This window comes from Pristis pectinata, chromosome 3 (genome assembly GCF_009764475.1).
Source record: "Pristis pectinata isolate sPriPec2 chromosome 3, sPriPec2.1.pri, whole genome shotgun sequence".
NCBI classification, from domain to species: Eukaryota; Metazoa; Chordata; class Chondrichthyes; order Rhinopristiformes; family Pristidae; genus Pristis; species Pristis pectinata.
Window position 1 is genome coordinate 80,508,798 of NC_067407.1, and position 22,123 is coordinate 80,530,920.

General features: G+C 43.8%; 1 protein-coding gene across 1 annotated transcript in view; it reads right to left on the reverse strand.

Annotated features, from left to right (window-relative positions):
- The window catches only part of syne1b (spectrin repeat containing, nuclear envelope 1b), a 392,896-nt gene that overhangs the window by 187,325 nt on the left and 183,448 nt on the right, over positions 1-22,123 (reverse strand). The window contains 10 exon segments of the mRNA XM_052012795.1: positions 549-2,709; positions 3,558-3,823; positions 5,938-6,114; positions 7,032-7,157; positions 8,640-8,786; positions 13,612-13,788; positions 15,610-15,777; positions 17,668-17,820; positions 19,837-20,163; positions 20,870-21,040. Coding sequence (XP_051868755.1) covers positions 549-2,709; positions 3,558-3,823; positions 5,938-6,114; positions 7,032-7,157; positions 8,640-8,786; positions 13,612-13,788; positions 15,610-15,777; positions 17,668-17,820; positions 19,837-20,163; positions 20,870-21,040 — 3,873 coding nt within the window.

Genomic DNA, 22,123 nt, shown 5'->3' on the forward strand with positions numbered 1-22,123 from the left:
GGTGACTTGACAGAGGTGTACAAGATGATAAGAGGCATAGATCCAGTGGACAGTCAGAGACTTTTTCCCAGTGCAGCAATGGCTAATATGAGGGGGCATAATTTTAAGGTGATTGTAAGAAGGTATAAGGGGGATGTCAGAGGTAAGTTTTTTTTACACAAAGAGTGGTGGGTGCGTGGAATTCACTGCTGGCAGAGGTTGCAGGGGCAGATACATTAGGGCCATTTAACAGACTCTTAGATAGCCACATGAATAACAGAAAAATGGAGGGTTATGTGGGATGGAAGGGTTAGATAGATCTTAGAGCAGGATAAAATGTCGGTACAACATCGTGGGCCGAAGGACCTGCACTGTGCTGCAATGTCCTATGTTCAATGCTTCCTGGAACCCTCTACCACAGAGCTTCCCTCACCTCATGTGTGGGTCTTGTGTCACCTTATTGAGAGAGACATAGGTCTGATTAGTCAACAATTTTATTATCATTGCATCATGCTACTATCAGTCTTTTCCATTCTGTCAGTTCCTACGTTCCTAAGCTACTGACTAACCTTCTTGGTACTCAGTGTTTCTTGGACTTCGACCTCCAGCTGGGAAAGTTCACTCAGGTTGTTCTCTACCTGTGGGGGCATCAATTCCTTCGACTCAGAGTACTTCTCTTTCTCTTTGCTGCTCAATGCCGCCATGATGCGAAGAGTCGACCGCACTTCCTCCTCAAGGATCTGGGACTTCCGTATCTCCTCCTGGATGCCCTGCAGCTTTACGTCCAAGTTTGCAGCAGCACTGAGGTCTCCCTTAATCTTCCGCAGCCAGTCGAGGGTGTGCTGGATTTCGGTCTGGAAGTCAATCCTCTGAATGAGCCTGCCCTCACACTCCATTATCCTTCCACTGATCGTCCCTTGGGCCGCCTGGAGGTCTTCTCTCCAGGCCTGGATTTGCAGGCTTCTTGCCTCATGAGCTCCGCTCTCCAGCTCAGGGGAAAACTGTTCCACTTGCTCGATCAGCCTCTTCAGAAGGGAGCCGGCGGCCTGCACACACCCAGCCAAGGCGTGGTAGTTCTTCAGCTTCTCCTCAATGGAAAGGGTTTCCTCGTTTGTCTTCACCAGGTCCTCTTGCAAAGCCCGGAGCTGCGCCTCCAGCTGCAGCGATGTAGCCTCATGGTCCTGGCAAGCTGCCACGGTGTCGTCCAGCATGGCCGCCCTCAGCTCCGCCTGCCGTTTCAGTCGGTTGTAAAGGCTGGCCAGGCTCGCCATTTCGTCGGGCTGCCACGGCTGGCCGGAACTCCGGAAGGTCTCCTTCCTCTGGTTTAGCTCGTCCACCGCCTTGCCAAGTCCCACCACCTCACCGAGAAGAGTTCTGTAATCACTCTGCACCGAAGCCACCTCCTTCGAGGACAGTTTCAGCCTGGCCTTGCCCATCTGAACCAGCTGGTCCTCCAGTTCACTCAGGGCCTTGCTGGTTAAGTCGATCAGGGAGACGTACTCCTTCCGGCCCACAATAGCCTCCTGGATCTTGTCCGACTTTTCTTTGGCCAGGGCCACGATGGAGTTGAACTGCCTGGGCAAGGCATTCAGCTTCTCGTCCAAGAAGGAATGGTCGGCCTCGCTCAGCGAGGGCAGCAGCTCCCGGCCAGTCCTCTGCACCAGGAGGAGCAGGTTTTCGTACTCGGGCGACTGCTCCAGGAGCAGCTGGTACTTGCTCAGCTGGGCGCACAGCTCCGAGTCACTGCTCATCAGGCTGACCTGCGGGAAGGTCAGAATGTCAGCCTGCTTCAGCCAGTGGCACACCTTGTCCAGATCCGCCTTGAAGTACTTCCTGGAGGCCAGGACCTTCTCCAGCTCCTGTAGCCGCTGGGCGCTCTTCTGCAGCGCCGAGTCGTAGATGCTCTGCAGCTCCTGCAGCTGAGTCATGATCTCAGCCGTCTCCTCCTCCGTCGCCTCCCGCGCCAGCTCCCTGCCCTGGGCCCACAGCGCAGTCACATCAGCCTGATACTCCCTCAGGCTGCTGCCTGCGCTCTTGCAAGTGCGTATCTGCTTGCCGACGTCGAGCGGCAGGAGGGCCACGTGCTCCGGAGACGTCGCCAGCTTCTCGTTTTGCTGGATCCAGCTGATGGCGGGGCCGACAGCCATGAGGAACTGCGTGCGGTCCGATAGGGCTTTGCCCAGGTACTTCCTCCTCTGGCTGACTGCCTCGCTCAGGGAGCTCATCTTCCCGTGCAGGGCGCCCAGCGTCCGCTGCAGCCGCTGCCTCTCGTCCAAGCCCAGGCGGGCCAGGATCTTCTCGGCCTCCTCCGTGGCCGCCCTGTGAGCCTGCTGCTGGGACTCCAGCTCATTGCAGACGGCCACGTGGTCCAGCAGCAACGTCTGCGCCAGCTCCGCCGGTGGGCTGCACCTCAGGGCTTCGGCAAAGAGGCGGGTCTGACCCTCCGCCCAGTCCAGCAGGTCCTCGAGCTTGGACTGGCACTGGCTCAGCTCCTCCAGGGTCGTCACGGAGGTCTGGATCTTCCTTTCCAGCAGGTCCTCCAGCTGGGCCCACTGCTTCTCAAAGTGACTCGTCTGCTCTTTGATCAGCTCCTTATCTTCCGGGTTCAGGCGGTCCATCAGCTTTTGCTTCTGCTCCTTCAGGTCATCCAGCACGAATTTCTGAGCCTGCACGGTGCTCGCCAGCTTCTTCAGTGCTTCCAGGTGTTCGGCCGTACTCTCCGCATCAGTTCTGTTGTAAATAAACCAATACAAAGAAGCGTCAAGATAAAGAATGCAATACACCTTGTCTGGTGAGCGATCATGGTTAACATTCATCTAATTATCAGGACCATTTTTAGTCTTTTTTTTCTGCAGCAGGGATAAGAGCACAAGAAAATAGAAGCAGGAGTAGGCCACTCGGCCCCTCAAGCCTGCCCCGATGTTCAATGTGATCATGGCTGATCAGCCCCAGGCCTCAGCTCCTTTTCTGCGCCAGTTCCCCATTGCCCTCAAATTCCCTGAGCTTTCAAACATATACCTACTTCCCCTTAAAATACCCCCATTGATTTAGAGATCTGAAGTTCACACTGGGAAGATCCCAGTGCTACGTTAGATCTTTCTAAGCACGAACTGATAGGAGGACATTGTGTGGAGCAGGTCTGAAGATTTCCATTGCGTGTCCCCATGAGTGCATGTCCATGCCACTGGCTGAGAACAGCAGCATTCCCAGTAATATGAACATGTCACAAACCTTCCCAGCTAGTGAATTCTTTCAGCTGTGCAGACCCAGCACAGGCGCATACAGTCACAGATACAGAGAGAGGCCAGACAGGTGGATGGACAGTTGATTGAGTGACTGATCAACAGAGAGACGCGGATTATTTAGTGTAGAGGGACCTTAAATAGGGAAACAGATGACAAAACCACTTCCATTTATACAACACCCTTCATATAATCAGGATATCATCAGTATGGTGTAGTCACTCCTGTTTTGAAGGGAATTGCTGAAGACGATGAATGCACAGCAAAACTCCACAAACAGCAAAGAGATAACAGACGGCATTAAGATGCACAAGATCTAACTAACCACACACTCACCTTCCTAAGTCATCCCATTCTTTAGTGAACTTATCCAAAAGCACTTCCACAATGCTCATTCGGTCGTGGTAATCCCTCGCCCTCTGTTGGTCCTTCTCTCTCACGGAGAGGAGGACATTGCTCTGATGGCAGAGCTCCAACCATTGGTTGTTCAACTGGCCAATCTCAGAGTGCTCAGGTGACTCAAGGCCTTCAGTCAGGCTACTGATCTTCTCTGTGAGTGCTGTAATATTTGCCTGCTTCGACTGGAGTTGATGACCAAGGTCCTGAATAAGACAAACAAATGCAGATCATTTTCATTAGTGTGAACTCCTGGGACCTTTACACAACTACTCTGTGGGAGAACCTTCACTGAAAGGACTACAGCCATTCAAAGAGATAGCTCAGGACCACATTCTCAAGGGCACTTAGTGATGGTCCTTGTCAGCAACAGCCACATTCTGAGAAGTGAATTAGTTTAAAAAAACTTTGAGGACAAAAGAATTGGAATTGGAATTAGTTTATTATTGTCACTTATACTGAGGTACAGTGAAAAACTTGTCTTGCATACCGTTCGTACAGATTAATTCATTACACCATGCATTGAGGTAGTACAAGGTAAAACAATACAGAGTGCAGAATAAAGTGTCACAGCTACAGGGAACTGCAGTGCTGGTAGACAATAAGGTGCAAGGTCATAACAAGGTAGATTGTGAGGTCAAGAGTCCATCTTATCATAAACTGCAGATGCTGGAATCTGGAACAAAAAACAGAATGCTGGAAGAACTCAGCAGGTCAAGCACAAGCAGCATCTGTGCAGGCAAAAGTTGCAAGCCAATGTTTCTGCTCGAGACCCTGCATCAGGACTGAGAGGGAAGAGGAAAGTTTGCCAGTATATAGCACTACGAAGGGGGGAGGGTCAGATAGATGCTGGTAGGTGATGGGTGGAACCAGCTGGGGAGGCAGATGAAACTCTGAGCTTGGCTGCTAAATGTAATTGTGTCCTTATCAGCAAAACACCTTCTGTTCCGTTCTTCTATTTGCTGCCCATTTCTTTATAGTAATAATTAACAAGGTCACTTCGTTGAAATTCTGTCAATCAGTGTTAACCAAGCAGAGGGAGAGGTCAATCAAATCATTATGCAAAGACTGTGGCATTTTTTTGTGACTGAGAAAACTTAATGGTGGTAATGCTTTCTGGGTGACAACCAGTGTACTGTAAGCCACAGGTCAAAGGTACTATCTACAAAGACAGCGAAGAGTCCACATATTAGTCTCTTGGATACAAAGTGAGTTCAGAAAATCCAAATTTTTTTAGAAATGCTTAAAAAGGAAACAGTAAGTAAAGACAATTCCCAGTTGTATAGAACCTTGCACACCTCCTATCTTAAGTACCAGGTTCAGTATTAGATATCGTTCCTCATGAAGGATAATAGAGCAGTCTTAAGTTGCCCCGCTAGTACTGGTTGCCTGCCCAGTTCTGGTGCGGTCCCAGTGCACTTTATCATGGAGATATTGGCTCCCAGCATGTCAGCCAAACCCAGTGCAACACAGGGGCCATCTCGGCAGCAATAGCTGTTGAGGCTGGCCTCCACACACCGATCATGGGCTGTCAGAGCGTCAGTCTTATTGGATGCTTACATATTTCTTTGATGGTCACCAACACTCAAAATCACTTGAGATATGTTTGGAAATAAAACTGTCAAACAGTTTAACATTATTTAATAACTATACAAGACACACACACTAAAAGGTAATTAAATTAAATCAAATTTAGTTTAAAATAATCTCCATTTATAGCTAGTTAAAGGGGAATGCTGTGCATGTGGCAGGTTTACCCTGTCACAGGTTCAGTGACCTGGCAGCAGCAAGGCAGAAGTCACTGTTTCAGAGGTCAGGGCTTCTGTAGGAGAAACATGGGTACACTGGGTTTGAAGATTTAGCCCATTACTTGTGTCTCAAGGTGAAGGTTTGGGAAGAGGTTGTGTTTTTGTGGACGCTGCAAGTTGAGTGGTGATCCAGTGAAGGTGTTGGAAAAATTGAAAGGATTTGATCAGGAGATGCGAAGAAACTACTTCTTCCTGTGGGGAATCATTACAAGGGAGCATAACCTTAAAGCTGGAGACAGGAGTGAAATTCAGAAGCAGTTTCCACGAAGTACAAGTGGAAATCTGAAATTCTTATCCATAAAAGATTGTGGATTCTGGAGATCAAATGGACATTCAAGACTGGAATCAATACATTTTGCTTGGTTAGGGATATCAAAAGGTATGGAGATAAATAGGGTTGAGTCATATCTAACTGAATGAGTGTACCATTCATTGGGTGAAGCTGAATGATCTCCTCTGTTCCAATGAAGTGACAACCTAGTGCATCTAATAGGTCTCAGTTAATTCCTTACCTGCACCTGGGCCAAGTGCTTCTGGGCAATCTTCAGCTCTAGTTCTGCAGGTCTCCTCTTCAGGCTTTGGAGCTGCTGTTCAGTGTCCAGAAAATAAGCCGAAAGCTCCACTTTGTGTCGTTTTATTTCCTCCCAACCCAGGGCCAGCTCCTGTGACCTGACCAGGTGCTGCTCAATCTGAAATACAGGACAGCCTTGCTTCATTACACATGCATACCTTGGTGTTTCCTTCCCTTTCTTCCATTTTGACAGTGTCTCAGGTGTGCTCTGCATTTACCTCAGACAATTTTGGCAGGTGCTGTTAGAATATCACGTAGAATTTGACACACTATCAGGCCATTCAGATCAACTGGTTTATCATAGTGCTTATACCCTACACAAAGCCCCCTACCACCCTAATTCAACTCAGCCTATAAGCAAATCCTATTTTTTTTACTAGAATGCACTTATCCAGGTTTGCCTTAAATGCATCTGCACAATGGTGTTAGTCATTCCACGTTGTACCAAGCCCCATATTCTCATCATTTCCTACTTGCATCTATTACTGACTATATTATATTTACAATTCCACATTTTGGACCCTTACACTACACAAATGGATATCTTGAACAAGTCTGATGTTCAGTGTATGTACTTGTAATGACCAGACAGCCCACGAAGCCAGATGCTCCCCTTCTTTCTGTTTTTTAATTAGACCCGCAAACCCAACCACAAATAAATGCCCAGATATGCTGCTTGCTTCATTCTCTGTTGCATTGGAATGCAAACTTTGAAGAACAAACTAATCAATAAATAATTTTAAGTATGACTAACAGAAGTAATGTGTAAAATTTTAATTGTCATTCATGCTGTTTTATGAACATAAACATCCCAAGGTTGAGTTCGCCAACAGAAACAAATACAGTGGCCTTGTATCTTGGATCTGTGAATCAGGCTTTCAAAACTGTAAAATATGATGGCTATTGGCCTGTTCAGCCTAAAAAGGGCATTGCACTTGGAACGAACAGTAGTGGATTATAAGTAAATTAGAAATTGGACATTATAGCTAGGGCAAATAGGTTGGGGTTTTGCAGAAGTGAGACATATCAAATTACCATTTGTTTGGTGTGTTGGATGTCTGCCGCTGCCTTCTTCACAGTGTCGTCAGATAGGTCACACATGGAGCAAAGGAGCTCCATGTACGTGCTTGCCTGCTCCTGCAGAGTCCGGTAGTGCTTCACCTGCAACAAGGTGGAAGTCCAGTGTTATTAACAGTAACACCTCAAACAGCCTGCATATTGTACTCACAAGCTGTAATGGCATCAGTTTCTGTACATTGAGGAAATATGCTGCTTAAATTAAATGATAGTCATTTAGTAGAAACACAAATTAGGTAACTTCTAACTGGCCCAAGATTAAGGTCTTACTTTGTGGAATAATCTTGCCACTCTCCAAATCTGTAAGGTCTCCAGTCCTACAATCCAGTTCAATTTTGGATAAATTTCGAATAAACTAAAATTAATTTTGGCCTTACATTCATACCACACTCCTTTCACATCATCGTTGGAGGCCAGGTCTTTAGCTGTTTAGGCCAAAACTCCAGAATTCATTCACTAAACCTCATGTTATCTCCATACCTTTCTCCTCCATTTAGATCTTCATAAGCATCAACCTTGACTCAGTGTCTTGTCTCCGATTCAGAAAGTTATGGGTTTGCCATAACCTTCTCTGCTCTATAGAAACCATCCCAAACTCTTTAACTGAAGTCCTTAATTCCTTAACACCAACCAAGTAAACCTCTGAGGTCTTTATTTCCTTCCCCAAAGTTCATGGTTAGAATTGGACAGCTGTGGCCTAACCACTGATTTATAAATTTCTCCCATATCCTCCTTTTTTACTCTCTGCATCTATTTATGAAGCCGTATTGCCTTACCCTGGCATCTTTCATAAGCTGTAGTTTGTAAGATGAACTGAGAAGAATTATTTTTGGAGAACTAGGTCATTTTAAGAGAAATACAGTTACCATCACAGGAGTGAATAGCATTCGTCTTAACACATTAACAGCAGTGTGGTTGAGTGTAGGTCCACCGACGCTCAAGAACTCTCTATCCAGGATAAAATAGCCTGCTTGTTTCACATTCCATCTACCACCCTAAATATTTACTCCCTCTACTAATGGCACACTGTGGCTGCAGTGTGTACCATTTACAGGAAGCAAAGGAACACATTGGGGCCTCTTCAACAATGCTTTTCGAATCTGTGGCCTCCACCTCAGTAGAATGGCAGAAGGTTACTGGGAGCACAACCCTTCCAAATCACACGTTTTGAGGTTTATATCACTGCTCCTTCGTTGTTGCTAGGTCAAAGTCCAGGAACTCCTCATCAAACAGAACCTTTAGCACAAGAGTTCAACGTGGCCAACCACCTTGTCTTATTCAGCATTGGTAGGGTTTGAGCAATAAATACATGTTTTGTCAGGACTGCACAGGTTTCAAGAATAAGTTTAAAAGGAGAGTTTCAGAACTTTAGCTGGAGATGCATCAGCACTTTCACAAGCCATCCAATGGTGCACAAACAATGCTCAAGCAAAAGGTGGCTTGCATAAAAGAAACTCAGTAAACTAGACACAGCATCACTGAATATTCATTTCAAAGGTGAAGCAGGTGTGTGGCAGATTCCCTCATCCATCTCAGGATGTTTAACGTGGGCAATTGCTTGGTTACCTGCTTGAATGACTTCTGAGGGCTGATGGGTGGGTGAGCTTGGGCCTCCAGCTCGTGCTGCACAGTGCAAAGCCAAGTCTGGCACTGCTGCAGTGTGTCCTGGTGGCTGACGTGCTTCTGAAGCTCGCGTTCCAGACTCTGGTACAGCTGAGAAGGAACAGATTAAACAGAGACACAGAGTTAGCCACCTGCAGGTGTGATTAGGGGTCCCTGTTACCCAAGTACTGAAAACATCTGCCAGCCAATTCCCCAAGGTGACTACTATTAACTGTCTTGCCTATTGTGTGCAATTCTGGTCGTCCCATTACAGGAAGGATGTGGAGGCTTTGGAAAGGGTGCAGAAGAGGTTTACCAGGATACTGCCCAGATTAGAGGGTATGAGCTATAAGGAGAGATTGGACAAATTTAGGTTGTTTTCTTTGGAGTGTCGGAGACTGAGGGGAGACCTGATAAAAGTTTATAGAATTATGAGAGACATAGATGGGTTAGACACTCAGAATCATTTTCCCAGGGTAGAAATGTCAAATACGAGAGGACGTGTATTTAAGTTGAGATGGGGAAAGTTTAAAGGAGATATGCAGGGCAAGTTTTTTTTTCACACAGAAAGCGGTACGTGCCTGGAAATGGGCTGCCAGGGGTAGTGGTGGACGCAGATACAATAGTGGCATTTAAGAAGCTGTTAGATAGACACATTAATCTGCAGGGAATGGAAGGATATGGACCATGTGCAGGAAGCAGAGATTTAGTTTAATTTGACATCGTGTTCGGCGCAGACATGGTGGGCCCAAGGGCCTGTTCCTGTGCTGTACTGTTCTATGTTCTAAGTTAAAAGCAGCATGGAAAAAGGACAAAGACTTGTAATGAAGTCTCCCTGCTCCCCTTCCCCACCCCACTCCATCCCATGTTTGAATTGCTTTGAAACTTCTCACCACACTACACCAAAAGGGAGGATCAGGGGAAGAATGATTCCTCTAGGGCCAGGAACAGTCAATTAAAGGAAGCAACATTAAAGAAATGAACACAAACAAGTACAAATGTGGGTGGTGCAGGTTTTCCTTTTACCCTCTGAGCTATGCTACAGATGGCAGATGGTAGATCACCCCGAATTTTTCAAACATCTGTTTGCATTTTTTCCTAATTTAAATGAATACACTTTGATTATGGGTGGAGATTTCAATTGCTGTTTAAACCCATCGATGGATAGATCTGTGTCAAATCCTGCACTTCCAAACAAATCCGCTGCCTTTATTAACTCCTTCTTGGTTGAATCCGGAATTTTAGATGTTTGGAGATTTCTACACTCATATGATAAAGAATTTCCATTCTTTTCTCATGTTTACCATAATTACTCGAGGATTGATTATTTTTTTATTGATGCTAGACTAGCTCCACTTATTATGGACTGTAAATACGATGCAATTGCCATTTCTGATCATGCACCATTGAAATTATCAATTAAGTTAACAGATGTATCCTTCGATGTCAGACAATGGCGATTTAACCCTTCTCTATTACAAGACTTAGATTTCGTCCAATTTATTAAAGAACAGACTTCATTTTTCTTTTTAACTAATTTTACTTAAGAAATCTCCAGTGGGATAATATGGGATACTTTTAAAGCATATATCCGTGGTCAAATAATTTCATATTCCGCTGGATTGAAAAAACGAACTAATAATGAAATACGTATATTAGCTGACAAGATTAAAGAAATTGATAAAAAATATTCTGATATCCTAATCTGGAGCTTTATAAAAAGAGAACAGAACTCCAATTACAACGTAGTTTATTACTAACATCTTCAGTTGAAAATCTACTACTTAAAACCAAAAGTCAATTTTATATACATGGTGACAAATCTGGTAAATTATTAGCCAACCAATTGAAAGCTACTTTATCTAAACGTCAGATTAATAAAATTCGTAAACCAGATGGTACCTACACGATAGATCATGTTCAAATTAATAAATCCTTTCAAGAATTTTATTCTTCTTTATACCAATCAGAATCCCCTGAGGATTCTACGTCAATGCATGAATTTCTAAGAGATTTGAAGATTCCCCAATTATCTTTAAATGAACGTTCTACATTAGACGCACCCATTTCGGAGGAAGAAATAAAGAAAGTAATATTTTCAATGAACTCGGGTAAAACATCCGGCCCTGACGGATATACAGCCGAATTTTTAAAATCCTTTTCTGATATTCTTGTTCCCTGGTTAGCAAAAATTTTTAAAGATGCCCTATCAGTGGGTAAACTACCACAATTCTTCTATGAAGCAACTATTTCTTTAATTCTTAAAAAGGATAAAGATCCCACAGATGTGTATCTTATAGACCTATTTCTTTATTAAATGTAGATTCAAAAACATTTTCCAAATTATGGGCCTTTAGATTGGAAAAGGTTCTTCCACAAATTATCTCTGAAGACGAGACAGGATTTATTCAGAATCATTATTTACATTTTAATATTAGGAGATTAATTAATATTATATATACCCCTTCATCCAAAATTCCAGAATGTGTTGTCTCACTAGCTGAAAAGGCGTTTGACAGGGTTGAATGGGAATATCTATTCATTACACTTAAAAAATTTAATTTTAGTCCTAAATTTATATCTGCGATTAAACTGATTTATTATACACCTATGGCTTCAACACTTACTAATAATCAAAGATCCCCTTTGTTTAGGCTTTTTCAAGGTACTAGACGAGGTTGCCCTTTAAGTCCTTTATTGTCTCATACTGTTTTGGAACCCTTGGCTATTGCACTCTGGGACTCTTCAAATATATGTGGCATTACTCGCGGACAGAAGATTCATAAGATATCTCTTTACGCAGATGACCTGTTACTTTATATTTCTAATCCGGAGCAATCTATCCGCACAGTACTATCACTACTAGATCAGTTTAGTGTTTTTTCTGGCTACAGATTAAATCTTAATAAGAGTGAACTTTTTTCATTAAATATGCAAACCCCAGTTTACAGGCAATTACCTTTTAGATTAGTAACTGACTATTTTATGTATTTGGGTGTTAAAATTACCAAGAAACATAAGGACTTATTTAAAGTTAATTTATTGCCTTTAATTGACCATGTTAAACAATTATTTACTAAATGGTCTCCAGTGTCATTATCATTGGTAGGCCAAATTAATGCGGTTAAGATGAATATTTTACCAAAATTTTTATATTTATTTCAAGTGATTCCAACTATCGTCCTGAAATCTTTTTTTGACACTATTGATTCTAAAACTCTTTCATATATTTGGCAGAATAAAAACCCAAGGTTAAGTAAGAAATATTTACAAAAACTAAAAAAGGATGTGGTATGGCCCTGCCTAACTTTAGATTATATTATTGGGCAATTAATATCAGATATTTAATTTTTTGGATACAAGATTTAGATGCAATTCAATGTCCCAAATGGGTACACCTTGAGCACCAATCAGTACTTGGATTTTCATTGGTTTCTATTTTAGGAGCTTCACTCCCTTTTGCACTTACCAAATTAAGTAAACATATGACTAACCCAATAGTTAAACATACAATACGAATATGGTTTCAATTTCGTAAATTTTTTGGATTGAATAAATTTAACTTGTGAAGTCCCATTCAATCTAATTTTTTCTTTCAACCATCCAGAGTTGACTCAGCTTTTTCTATATGGAAAAGGAAGGGAATAGTATGTTTTCGTGATTTATTCATTGATAACTGTTTTTCATCTTTTGAACAACTGTCTAAGAAATACAATTTGGCTAGATCACACTTTTTTCGATATTTGCAGATTAGAAATTTTTTAAAAGCTACTATACCCTCTTTTCCGACACAAAACTGAAATTACGGAAAAAATTTTAGGTCTTAATCCTTATCAGAAGGGCTTGATAGCAATAATCTATGATTTAATTATGAAAATACCTCCAGAATCACTGGACAAAATTAAGGATGAATAGGAAAGTGAACTCCAGATATCTTTACCTACAGAGATGTGGATGAAAATTCTTCATTTAGTTAATAATTCTTCAATGTGTGCCAGACACTCTTTGATACAGTTTAAGGTAGTTCATAGGACCCATATGTCAAAAGATAAGCCAGCCCGTTTTTATCACCATATAAATCCTATATGTGACAGATGTAAATCGAATGTGGCTTCTCTGACACATATGTTTTGGTCCTGTACTCTTTTGGCAAAATATTGGAAAGACATTTTTAACATTATCTCAACTGTATTGAATATTGATTTACAATCTCACCCTATCACTGTAATTTTTGGATTACCAAGGATAGAGTCTGGCCATTTATCTACTTCCGCTAACCATATGATTGCCTTTGTTACATTAATGGCCAAATGATCCATTTTGCTTAAATGGAAGGATCCAATACCCCCTACTACTTTTCAATGGTTCTCTCAAACTATATCATGTTTAAACTTGGAAAAAATTAGGAGTGGTACTGTTGATTCTTCGCTTAAATTTGAAGATATTTGGAGTCCATTTATTCAATATTTTCACATGATATAGATCCCTTTTCAATAACTTTCCAATTTAGAGGAACGGAGTTGATGACATAATATTGCTCTGTTTCTGCTGAGAAATTTCAGTCCAGTCTTTTTTTTGTCTTTTTTAAAAAATTTTTTTCAGTTTGGTTTGATATATTGTTTATAATTTTTCTTATTGATTTGGGGATTTTGTTTTCCTTTCTTTTATATGCACAATAAATCTTTTTCTTTCCTTTCTTTTATATTATATTCATTTACTAAGAGATCGTGGAACCTACTGATTTTTTTTATATTTTATTGTTCTTTATGATTATCTATGCCATGATTGTTCTCCTGATCTCTTTGTATTACATGTACAAACATCGATGTTATGTATTAATCTGTATTAATTTGGAAACTAATAAAAAGATTGAAAAAGAAAGAAAGGAATGAACACAAACAAGTACAGATGCGGGTGGTGCAGATTTTCCTTTTACCCTCTGAGCTGTGCTACAGATGGCAGAGTAGCTGTCCCGGATCCCCTGCAGGTGACCTTTGACCTGGTGCTTAAACTTCCCTTGAAGCTCCTCTGTGCAGTTAGCAATCAGGCTGTCTCCTTTGCTTCTCAGGCTTGCTAAGGCATGTTCAAAACCGGCTATCTCTTCCATGATTGGCTGTTGGAAGAGAGCAAAATGAGTCAGCTTGCAGATACATTATAGAATACGTGAAAGTAATTGAGCTTCAATTAGAAGCTCAGCAGCCGTGGATCATTTTGGCTCCTAACCCAGTTACACCATTCACTTAGACTGCTGGGTGTTCTAACTCCATTTTCCTGCTGATGTTTACTCATTTATTGGATATACTGTAAGTGCCACTGGCAAGGCCAGCATTTATTGCCACCCCAAACTACCTTCAAGAAGGTAGCAGTGAGCCAGCTTGCTGAACTTCTCCAGTCCACGTGGCCAGAAATGTCCAATAATGTTGTTAGGTAGAGAATTCATGGGCTTTGATCCAGTTGTGAAGGATGTGTGACCCCCCAGAGAAAGGTACAGATTTCTTTGTTCCCATGTGCCTGCTGCCCACATCCACCCAAGTGATACAGGTCGTGTGTTGGGAAGTGCTGTCGATGGCACCTTGCCAGTTGCTGCAGTGCAGCTTTAGATGGCACACACTGAAGAAGTGGTGGAGGGAATATATATTCAGGGTGATGGACGCGATCCCGGGCTGCAGAGTACTTTACCCGCAACAGCACTGTACTTCTTGAATGTCATCAGCGCTGCACTCAACCCCTGCCGTGCCTCGGAGATTGTGGAAAGGCTTTGATGACCCAGGAACCAAGTCACTCATGACAAAATGTGTAGAGTCTGACCCCCTCTTGTAAACACACTATTTATACGGCTGGTCAGTAAGATTTCTGATGGACAGTGACCACCTGGATGTTGACGGTGAGAGATGGAGTGTGAGTAGCATCTGTGACTGCCAATGGGAGGTGGTCAGAGATAGTTATCGCCTGGCATGAATAACATTTGCCACTCAACAGCCCAAGCCTGCAAGTTGTCCAGACCTAGTTGGAATCCCCCAGGAGTAACCTGGGTCCATAAACTCATAACCTTGCCTAACAATAATCAAGCATTCTCAGTTCTCAATTGATAAAACCTTGACAACCTCTGAGGAGAGACAGTTCTAGCTTTCCAGCATTGTTTGAATGAAGAAGTGCTCACACAGCTCAGCTCTAGACTTTCACCATTTTCTATTGTAACTCCTTTAACCCTCCCTAAACCTCATAATTAAATCCTACACCTTGATCTTCTGTACTCATGGAGATACAAAGAACCAGAGGAAAGAAGAGAAGCACAAGTATGCCATGTGGCCTCTCAAGCCTGTACCCAGCACAATTCTTATTTTTTTCTACAGAGAGTGGTGGACTCAGTCAGTTCCATCATGGGTACAGCTCTCCCCACCATCCAGGACATCTACAAACAGGCGATGTTTCAGGAAGGTGACATCCATCATTAAAGACCCCACCATCCAGGCCATGCCCTCCCCTCATTGCTGCCATCAGGCAGGAGGTACAGAACCCTGAAGACTCACACCTTGAGGTTCAACAACAGCTTCTTCCCCACTGCCATCAGGTTCTTGAACTGACCTGAAAAACCCAAATTCTACCTCGGACTATATTTCCCTCAACTTGTGCTAATGTCGTTATGTTTGTTTTTGTTTATTTTGTTGTGTAAGTTATGTATAATTTATGTTCATTTAAGTTTATGTAATTTATGTTTGTAATGTACTGTGCTGCTGCTGCAAAAAGCTAATTTTCATGGTACTTATACCCTGGATATGTATGAACACGACAATAAGGTTGAACTTGAACTTCCTTTTGACTACCTTAATATACTTGTGTATGGAATGATCTGTGTGGATGGCCTGCAAACAAAGCTTTTCACTGCATCTTGGTAAACATGACTATAGCAAACTAGTTACCAATTACCACACACCTTATGTCTCGCCAGGTGCTGGGTCGCCATCTCCAGGTTGGTGCTCTGGGTGGTGTCGTGGGCCACCAGCCTGGTGGAGATCTGTAGCAGCCACTTTTCCACCTCCTGCAGGTTGCTGTTATAATCCTCATGTTCCTTCACCTTCTCTTCCAGATTCTGCATGCAGACCTTGGGTGGAGAAAAATAGAACAGCAGAACATTGGCCACCACACTTTTAATAGTCCATTAGTGGGTGAGAAATATTTAAATTCAGTACTTAGTATCTGGGCATTGCTGACAAGTTTGTCTGTAACAGATGTTGGTACAACTATACCGTATATGGAACTGGGTCACTTCAGAGCGCCGTGAATAGTCAACCACTCTGATGAGGGAATGGAGTCTTGCAGAGATCCAAATCAATTCCTGTACCGTTATCGATCCGTCAGTGACCAAGCTGAAGGAGGTTGAGGACAGAGTCCTAAGGCTTTTCCCCTAGCTCTGGGACCATTGTTACCGACCACAGGGCCTTCATCCTTATTGAGGGGCTCTCATCTTTATCATCCTGACTGCTGGAGCCAACCACTCTCCCTGACCCCCCCCCCCCCCCCCCCCCCTTATCCTGACTCATATCCATGGCCAGGATAGGGATTCTGAGAGCTAAGTGCCCCATAGTGGAGAGCATGCTCCAGCGTCAGGGTGTGAACACCAAGGTCAGAGGATTAGTGATCCTGACCAGCAGGTCCAGCTCCTGAGGCCTCTTCTCTGAGGAACAGCTCTGGGGAGTGTAGCCCTGCACCCCATACACTGACCAAGTTGTTCTTACTTTAAGCCTGTGATCCTAAATTATAACTTTGAATACATACCCAACCTGCCATGGGCTCCCCACCCTGACCCTGAGTTAATCAGTTTGATACCAGAGTCCCTACCTTTCAGCCTATAAATCACACCCATCCCTCACGAGCCATGATATTCTCACCCTGACCCTATAACCCTGGCCCTACACCTGGAGTACATAACCAAGGCCATTACCCTGACCCCATGATCCTAGAGTCCTTACCCTGACTCCAAATTAATCAACCCAAGCCTAGAGCAATCACCAATCCTCTGACCGTGGGGTTCACACCCTGACACCGAAGCCTTCTCTGCACTTGGGGGCACCTAGCTCAAGTCAAGTCAAGTCAAATCAAGTCGAGATTATGGTCATGTGCATAAGTACGGTGAGGTACAGGTACGATGAAAAACTTACTTGCAGCAGCATCACAGGCACATAGGTTCAAACAACACACAGAACATAAATTATACAAGACAGTGAAGAAGGGAAAAAAAGACACAGCAAAACAAGACATTAGTTGCCAAAAAAAAAACAATCAGAGACAAGTCCATAGTTGTATTAATAGTGGAAGGGGAGGTTCCATAGTGTTGCTGAGGTAGGATTAGGGGTGTGCAGGTCGGTACAAGAACTGAGTGGTTGAAGTGAAGTAGCTATTTATTCCTGAACCTTGTGGTGTGGGACTTCAGGCTTCTGTACCTCCTGCCCGATGGTAGTTCTCGGAATTCCTACCCTGACCATGAGTAATCACTCCAGTCCTCAGGCCCTGACCATAACCTTGGGCAGTGTATAAACCCTGAAGCCTTTGAGTGATCCTCTGGGCCCTCATCCTGACACTGATACCTAGTGTCCACTACACTGACTATAGGATGGTGGATTTCACAATAATGAGCCCTTAGCCTGGCAGTTTGACCTTGGGAATCTCATCATTGCCCTGGGGCTGTTACTAAGATCCTGGAGTCTTTACCCCGACCCTAAGGATCCTCAACCTGACCCTGGAGTGCAGAGTTATGCTTGGGAGCCCCGCTCTGATCAGGTGTCTGGCACATTCAGCCTCATCTTGGGTTCATTGCAACTCTCAGACTCAATGCGAGGCACTTATCCCGACCCTGGGGCAATGGAATCTTTACCTTGACTCCACTGCCCCTTACCCTGACCCTGGGTCTCTCATCTTGAGTCCAGATCCTGACCCTGACTGTGGCGCCCACATCCCAACCCTGAGACCGTCATTGCGACCCTGATTCACTTACCATCACCGTGGAGCACAGCTCCTGGTAGTCGGACAGCAGTCTCTTCAGATTGTCGCTGACAGTGGAGTCATGAATCAGCTCAAAGACTGCCTCACCTTTCTCGACCACCAATTTTATGCCCGGCTCGTGAGAAACAATCGTCTGTTGGATGGCCTGAAGCAGGGAGAAGAAGTTAACTCAAAGGTTAACTCAGAGCACAACATGGCCATGGTCTTGTTCTGAAATTAAGCATTATTAGACTACAGGAAGAGAACAATTGTCACTACTATCAAGCAAAATGTGTGAGAATGGTGTTTTGAGAGAAGTAGATTACCAGAAAGAACCATCAGGTTTATTCATTTCATCTGATTTCCACTGTATTAGATTCAGACTGAGGCATGGGATCCAATTTTCTCAAGACATTTTGGATAGGTGTTGGAACTTGGCCCATCCTCAGTCTCCCTCACTCCACCACTGGTGGCCATGGCTTCAGTAGACCTGGTTCTGAAACTGCTTCCCTGAATGTCTACTGTTCTTTCCTTTCTGAAGATGCTCCTTAAGATCTACCTCTTTAGTCAAGCTTTTGCTTTTCTGCCCTCGCATCAGCTTATGAGGCTTAGTCAAACTGTGTCTGAAGGTGTGAAGGGGGCATTAAAGATGATGTATAATCACACAGGAGCTGAGATCTAGTGGAGGCAAGAGACCGTCAAACCCTATTGTTCATGGAAGTCTAAAGACCTCCACACGAAGACATGATTGGGCATTCTTGCCGAAATTTGCAGACAGCACTTCCTGCCTGGGAGGTTCCCTGACACTGCCTTAACACATTGTTCAATTCACAAAGGAATCCAGTTACCAAAGCAGCAACTCCTTCTTTATTTCTAAGTTAATTCTTGGGACACGAACATCATTTACAAGGGCCTTGTTTATTGCCCATCCCAAGATGGCGCTCAGAGCAAGTATATTTCTCAAAGACAGTCTGTGAATCTTGATTTACAGCAACCAAGGCTGCATGGAGAATTAGACAGCACCTCTAGCAGCAATGAGCTTATGCTGCTTGGTGCAGTGCTCTGACTGACAGGCTGAGAGTCTCCTCAGTCAGATAATTGTACATAATCAGTTCACCGCTGGGCAGCTTCTCCTGAGGACACACAGCTCAAAACAATCCCATGCCCGCATGAAATTCCGTGAATCTGTGGAATCCATTGTCATGGAGGGCTGTGGAGGCCAGGTCATTGGGTGTATTTATGGCAGAAATTGATAGGTTCTTGATTGGTAAAGGGGTTAAGGGTTACGGAGAGAAGGCAGGAGAATGGGTTTGAAAAAAAATCTGCCATGATTGAATGGGTGGAATGGCCCATTTCTGCTCCTATATCTTATGTTCTTATGGACTGTCTGTCCTTTAGTTCACCACGAGCAGACAGGAAAACTTATCCAATTCTGGACATCCCACATTGGGAAGGGTGTCATAATAAGGGTGAGCAGCCTTAGTTACGCAGACGTGCTGGAGATACTAGGCTGTGGTTCTTCTCAAGTCCGAGGGGTTAAGCAGGAGTTTCATTGGGATGTTCAGAATTACAAGGATTTCAATAGAGTAGAACAGGAAAACTATTCCTGTTGCTTTTACGGAACATCCACAATCTAACTGAGCAATGGTATGGATTGTGAATCTGAATGAACTGTTTCTGTGTTCCACCAGCAAAAGGACTTCACCAGAGGGTATAGTTTTAACATAATTAATTACATTTTACGGGGCAGGCATGGTAGTGTGGCGGTTAGCGTAACGCTTTACAGCACCAGCGACCCAGGTTCAAATCCGGCCACTCTCTGTAAGGGGTTTGTACGTTCTTCCTGTGTCTGCATGGGTTTCCTCCGGGTGCTCCGGTTTCCTCCCACATTCCAAAGACATACGGGTTAGGAAGTTGTGGGCATGCAATGTGGCGCCTGAAGCATGGTGACACTTGCAGGCTGCCCCCAGAACACTATGCAAAAAGATGCATTTCACTGTGTGTTTCGATGTACATGTGACTAATAAAGATATCTTATCTTAAAATTAGTTTATTGTCAAAAATACTTCAATGTCAGAAAGTCCCAAAGGATTTACACATTAATTTCTTTCAATTTACTAAGTGGAATTTTGGGAAAGGAAACTGGGACTTATTACTTACCCAATTTCCTCAACTCCCTTACCTTGTATTTGGCCAGCTGGGCCTTCTTCTCATACAGTTCCACTTTTGGTTCCACCGGGATCTGTAAGATAGCCTGATACTCTGCCAACCACTTGGTTTGGCTCTGGTACTTGTCCGAGAACTCCTTCGTGAGAGACAGACATTTTTCAAGGTTTCCACGTTCTCTCCTGATGGAGCAGGTCAGCTCATTTAGTTGGCTAATGTGGCTGTCCATCGCTTCCCGAAGACACTGAGCTCCCGGAGCATCCAGGCACTCAATGGCTTTCTCACTCTTCTCTAGAATCATTTTAAGCAAAGTGTTCCCCATGTCAATGTCATTGTGCAGAGTCTGGAAATGAAAGAAAGTCTCTGAGAAGCAAAGTCTACACAAGAGACCAAAAGTGCCTGCAGCAAAAGACCATATATATTTCTGGGTTACACAGTACCACAGTTCACTTTGAGAGTTTTCAAATACCCTTTTTTAACTCATCATTATGCTTTGGGTCAAACGGTCTACTTAACGTTAACCAATTACTAGCAATTTATAATGACTCTAGTGCACAGAGTAGTACAGGGCCACATGAGTCCCACTTACCTCACAAGCCTTCGCCAAACCACTAAGGTTTCCATCATAAGCCAAGGCGAAATTGATTTTGGGACAGGGACCTTGTTTCTTCCCGTTGTCCTGCCCCAGTCTCCAAACCAATGTAACTGTACTGATGTCTCTTAGTCCTGAATCAATCCAGGACTAACGTCACGGCCCCAGTCTCCCTGGCTTTTGCCCTGGAGTGGGTATCACACCGATCGGGGCCTGAGGTTTGGAAGGGTAAGTCCTACACCAATTGAGTCTTCAGGTATGGAGCAGAAGGTGGGTTAAAGATTTGGGAGTGTAATGTTTGGGATTTGGGGGATTGGAGCTGCAACAGAAGTCGACTGGGGTCTGAGGAAGGTGAGGCTGACAGTTTGGATGGCTAGACATCCACTTTGTGTGCAAACCTCCATGGGGATTTACAGTCACCTCAAAGCTCCTGTAATGTACGACCTCAAGATCTTACCTCAAACTTTTTGATCTTGCTTTCCATGGCAACTTTGTCTATCACACTCAAAGCTACCGCCAGGTTTTTGAAGTTCTTCTGTGCAGCCCTGAGCCAGTCTGTGTAGGTGCTGAGTGCCGAATCAGCTTCCTCCAAGGCTCGCAATTCTTCTCTCAGTAACTTGGCTTGGTCCTATGAGAAGAAGCAAGTCCATCAGTGTGGGAGATAACATCTGAGCAGGGATAATGCATAATCAACATGCTTATGCTAGTTTCTATTATTACACCTTGGCTCCATTGACATCAATAAGTTAGAAAGACCTGGGTCCAAATCCCACTCCAGGGATTTGAGTTCTAAATCCACACAGCCCACAGAACTAGTGACACATTGCTGCATCATCTGTGACAGAAGCTGGAAGTTGTGGAATACCTGTCAGGCAATGAGGCAGCTTCTACACTCTCAGTGAATTTGCCCATATCTGCCAGAAGCTGTAAAAACAATTTCATGCCATTGTAAAAGCGCCCAACTTCTGTGAATGAGTTTTGAAGGGATTTGCATATCCCAAACTTCGAAGCCCACAGCTGCCCCCCTAACCTTTTGCTCCTTCTAGATTTAGATCCTTTCTTCTGCTTTGGTCCACCCAGGTTTGGTCCTCATGATTTGGATTCCCCTAACACTTGTTCACCTAATTTGTTTCTCATTCTCCCCCACCCACCACATCCCACACCTTCCCCCCCCCACCCCCCCGCCTCCCCCCCCCCCCAACATTAACTTGATTTCCCCAGATTTGGATACCCACAGATTTGGAATCCTCTTAACTTCGGTGATTCCAGATTTGGATCTCCCAAATTTAAAACACCTCTGATTTGGTAAATTTCTAATCTTGGTTTGACAGCTTTAATGAGCAGAGGCTAAGCATTTTCCCATAGGGAGACAGGGAAAACCGACAGCAAAATAATCTCTCAAGCTGCTGTCACCTCTCCTGTGCAAAACTCACAAAGGAGATTGAATCAAAGAATCCTCCAGTACAGAAACAGGGCAGTTAGCCCATGATGGGACCTTTCACCATATGAATCACCCAGTCTAATTCCACTCTTGTAATCAACCTTCATATCTTTAACATCCAAACTAGCCTTATCTCACTACCTTGCTTATTCCTCATCTCCTTTAATATTCAACCCAGTACAATACAACTCCCTTACTCACTCCTCATGGCCTTTAACATATCACTCTGTCTAATTCTGCTTTCTTGCTCATTAACAAAATATATACTCT